Below are 5000 nucleotides of genomic sequence, written 5' to 3'. Positions count from 1 at the left end.
TTTGTATGTATATGCATACGTATATTTGTATGTATATGTAGATGAATATATATATATATATATATATATATATATATGTATATATATGTATATTATATATATATATATTATACATACACACACATGTATATATATATATATATATATATGCATATATATATGTATATATATATATATACATATACACCCATATATATATATATATATATATATATATATATATGTATATATATACATATATATATATATATATATATATATATATGTATATATATGTATATATATGTATAAACGCACACACACACGTATATATATATATATATATATATATATATATATCTATATATATATAGAGAGAGAGAGAGAGAGAGAGAGAGAGAGAGAGAGAGAGAGAGAGTGGAAAAGGTGGTAGAGAAACGCAGGTTGGAATAGAAACAGTATATTGCTGACATGGACTGCAAGTCTTCTTTATAAGATTTTTTGACGTTAGACCCTTAATATTTAATCATTATGTGACTATTATGTGTTTTATTAGTGTTATCTTTTATGTTTTATTATTAACAAAAATGATCAGATTTCATGCACATATCTTTATTGTAGTCTAATGTGTATTATCAAATTTTAGCTTACATTTTGAAAGTACGTGTGATCTAACAACGATCGACATCTTCTTAGCTACACTCAAGTAAAGAAACAACTCATCAGTTGGGTTCTGCCGAAAAGTTAGCTCTTTATTTAAAACAAAAAAAAATCATACCACCCACTTCTTGTAAGTAATCAAGCCGCTGCCTAAGTCTTTCAAGCCTCAAGAATTTATATATGCATGCCTCAAAACTATCTTTCAAGAACCAGCAAAGACGGAGCAATTAGGCCGATACTATAACAAGAAAGAAATGCCATCTTGTTTTCAAATATTTGACTCAACTTGAAGTGAAAATACTCACTCGCAAGCTTCCTAAGCAAAATCCTTTATCAAGTAAATAGTGGTAAGGACTCAAAGTAATGCTGAATTTGATGGAAATTTATTCACAGTAAATTAAAGACGTTTATATGCTTGGGATCAAAGAAGGTATTTTTAGTAACAGCAGTAAAGAATCTTAAATCATTTCCGGACCAAAGAAGACGCATCTTTGACAAACAGTTCGTTTACTATTAAGTCTTCAAATGTAGCATATACTTAATACTTATCTTGCAAAGTTTACTAAGTCTATCTAAGGGATTAAGTGATATGCTGATGGTGATACTGACAAAGGCTCATCATACTGTATATATAATAAGGGTTATTTTTTGTGTTTAGAATAGGGAATATTAATGTTGTAGTTTAGGTACTATTTTGACGAAAATATTCGTAAGAAGTACATTTTTCTCCACTTCCTTTTTCTATCAAAATAATTCTAAATTTGATAAAAGTTAAATAACGTTAAGGTGTTTCGGTTGAATACCTTGTCTCGATTATTCTCACATCAAGACCAAAATATATATCTTTGTCACTGGACACAGTTAGTAAATCACACTCAGATCTTGATTATATATATATAGATATATATATATATATATATATATATATATATATATATATATATATATATGTATATATATATATATACATACTTATATATATATATATATATATATATATATATATATATATATATATATATATATATATATATTGGGATGTACTATCTTATAGGATAAGAATTAATCCGATGAGTCTAATGAAAGTTCTAAGTTTTGTACTAAGCCTTCAAACTGGCTGATCATACTAGGGGAGGTCACCCGGTATATATATATATATATATATATATATATATATATATATATATATATATATATATATATATATAATATATATATATATATATATATATGTTATCAAGATCTAAATGTCATTTGATATCTACAACTGCTTCATTTAACTCCACATAACTCTTGCATTTTCTCCTGAATCTTATTTTTTATTTATGTATCCATCGTGAACTTCCGCCGTTTCTTTCTAATTTCCGGTGACTGAATAACATATTATTAATTTACTCGTACAAGTATTGGGTCCATTAGTCCATAATTTCGCAACATGACATGGAACTGGGCTTAGCTCTCTCCCGCAAATTACCCAGTGTCTGTGCTATCTGACACGTCACACACAGTTCTTCCTTATTTCACCGATATCGAACATTTTATTTTATTTTATTTTAGCATCCTCTGTATCTCTCCATTTCTAATCTTAAGGTGTCCAAAAACTCTTATACAATTCTTCTCAGCTCCTCCTAAAAAATTCTTCTCTTTCTGAGCTAAGTCTCCTTCAACTTTCTTCTCGACCACTTCCAGGGACTTCAGGAATACTCTTTTATTCTTTTTACCATCATTAATTTTCATGTGTATATTATGAATCGCCTCTGTTTCCCCCTCCCTCAGCATTATGAAGAAAACACGAGTCCGGTTTAAATGCTCCCTGAATATACCAAATAACTTTGAGCGGCTGTACTGGCCATAACTCTTCTTCATCCGACCACCAACGGTGTCTTTACTTTTTAGTTTTTATCGGGACATTACCGGAATTTCAGAAACATCTGTGGCTTAAACGGTTCATATCTCATTAAGATATCCAGGATCGTTGGCCCATTTAGTTATTTCACTCTACCAGAAACCTCCCAACTTTCGCCAAAACACAGGAAACTCTGAGTTTAAAATTGAGACCCTTACAGTGAGTCTCTTGTCCACAATGCCTTTCCACATGTCCAGCACAACGGGTCTCCAGCTCTTTGGGGGCGTATGACCTTTCTCCCCGTCAGAGACCTTTGTTGACATTTTGGAATATTTTCTTGATGGCGCCCGGTCAAGCGACCTTCGCCTGTCTTCCAGCCACGGTCAGCTCTTTCCTTCAAGTTTCTTTACGTTCTGCTCACTGAGCGTTTACTTGTGGAGTATATGTTGTGTCCTTGCAAGCGGAGTCATTTTTCGTACCAATACAAGCCATTTTGCGGGGTATGTTTTTCTTTAGTTGTTCACATATATTTTGGTAGCGGTCAAGAGAAGTCAAGCTTGGAGTTGAGGTCGGTGTCAGAGTAGAGGTTGGGGTTGGGGTTGGGTTTAGGATTGTGGTTGTGGTTTGGGTTGGTGTCGGGTTTGGTTTAGGTTTTGGCTTATGTTGGGTTTTGGTTTTGGTTTAGATTTAAGTTTTGGTTTTGGTTTTGGTTTGGGGAAGGAGTTAAGGATACGGTTGGGGTTGGAGTTGGAGTTAAGGTTGGAGTTAGTTTTGAAGTTGGGGTTAGGGTTGGGTTGGGGTTGGAGAAGGAGTTCGGACTGGGTTTGGGGCTGGAAAAGGAGTTGTGATTGGAGCTGGGGAAGGAGTTGGGGTTGGCGTTGGTGTTGGTGTTGGTGTTGGGGTTGGGGCTGGGTCTGAGGCTAGGGCTGGGGCTGGGGCTGTGGCTGGAGTTGGGGTTGGGGCTGAGGCTGGAGTTGAGGTTGGGTTCGGGTTGTGTTGGAGAGGAAAATTTTCCCCATCCAGATCCCCTTATGTTTTATTTTCTTTTGTCTGTATTTACTTTCAATTTTTCTTTCCACTTGACTTTTGTTCCTTAAAAGAGGTGCAGTGTAATCTATTTCGGATTTCAGTCATATGTATATGATTAAACACACAAATCACATTTCACCCTATTCCCTACACTCAAACAAACACATATATATAGATACAGACAGAAACACGCACAAACATGCAAAAACAAATACACACACGCGCGCGCGTACAAACACACACACACACACACACATACACACGTACGTACGCACACACACACACACACACACACACACACACACACACACGCATGCACACAATTGTTTCTAGCATTGCATTATATGACCTTCACTGTTTTCAACCCAACTTGTCCCTGTAAAATTTACTGAGCTTCACTAAATCCCACATCTTCCACTAAGCCTTACTGAGCTTTACTCAATCTCACCCAGTCTCAGTCATCTATACTCAACCTCAGCTAGTCTAACACACCCACACACAGCCACTCAAGAATCCCTTTTGCTCACCCGGACAAGTTCAGCCTCATTAATACGCTCATTTGATATATCTTGACTTTTCTCGAACTGGATTCATTTAGTCTCACTCAGCCATGAAACGCCTTATTCAGCATAGCTTAACCTTATTTGTGCTTGGTAAGCCTCACTCGGTGTCTAAGTCAGTCTTACCGTGCTATTTTGGAGTTTCCACATGACGAGCGCTGGCGGTCTGGAGCGATGCGACGTGCAGTTGATGGAGATCCGGTCGCCTTCCCGGTACGACGTTTCGAGTCCGGTGATCACCGGCCGGCTGTCCGGCGTGTCTGAGGGAATAGAAGGAAGAGAAATGGGCTTAGTATTACTCTGGTTTGAACTTTGATTGCCTCTTCACAGCTATCACGGACATGAATTCGTTAGGTTCGGGGTAGAGTTGTTGGTAAGGTTTCGCTTTAAACTGCTTTGTTGTTTTGTATTTTACTTTTATTTATTTTTTACTTTGTTTTGTTTTTTGCTTGTAGGCTGTTTTTGTTTTTGTGTTGTTTTGTTGTCATTATTATTATTTATTTATCTATTTTGCTTCTGTATCCTTTAATTTTTACCTTTATTTCTTCGTTTGCTTTTGGCCTCCTTTTTTTTTTTTGCTTATTAGTTTTTGTTTTTGCTTTTTACACTGGCCTAACCTATTTGTCTGCCTTTTTATTTTGTTTTGTCTTCTTTTGTCATATTTAGTCTTGTTTTATTTTGTTTTGTCTTGTCTTTTTACTTTGCTTTGTTTTGTTCATTTCTGTCTAGTTTAGTTTTCTTATGTTTTCTTTTCTTTTCTTCTTCTTTGCAATGGTTTGTTTTCATAAGCACTCTTCTTAAGATAATCTCTAGTCTCTTCCTCAAAACTATATTACTACATATGTATGTATGTACTTCACCCTAGTCTTTGGATCGCATGCATATGTATTCTGTCCACCACTAGACGATTTCATTCAGTTCTGGAA

At 35.1% G+C, this 5000-nt stretch overlaps 1 protein-coding gene across 1 annotated transcript in view; it reads right to left on the bottom strand.

The window, feature by feature from the left end:
• The window catches only part of LOC143029064 (uncharacterized), a 57656-nt gene that overhangs the window by 25292 nt on the left and 27364 nt on the right, over nucleotides 1-5000 (bottom strand). The window contains exon 5 of the mRNA XM_076191414.1: nucleotides 4201-4384. Coding sequence (XP_076047529.1) covers nucleotides 4201-4384 — 184 coding nt within the window. The remainder of the gene's footprint in view (nucleotides 1-4200; nucleotides 4385-5000) is intronic.

This window comes from Oratosquilla oratoria, chromosome 1 (genome assembly GCF_046742065.1).
Source record: "Oratosquilla oratoria isolate Oo_2021 chromosome 1, ASM4674206v1, whole genome shotgun sequence".
NCBI classification, from domain to species: Eukaryota; Metazoa; Arthropoda; class Malacostraca; order Stomatopoda; family Squillidae; genus Oratosquilla; species Oratosquilla oratoria.
This window is presented reverse-complemented; position numbering and strand designations above follow the sequence as displayed.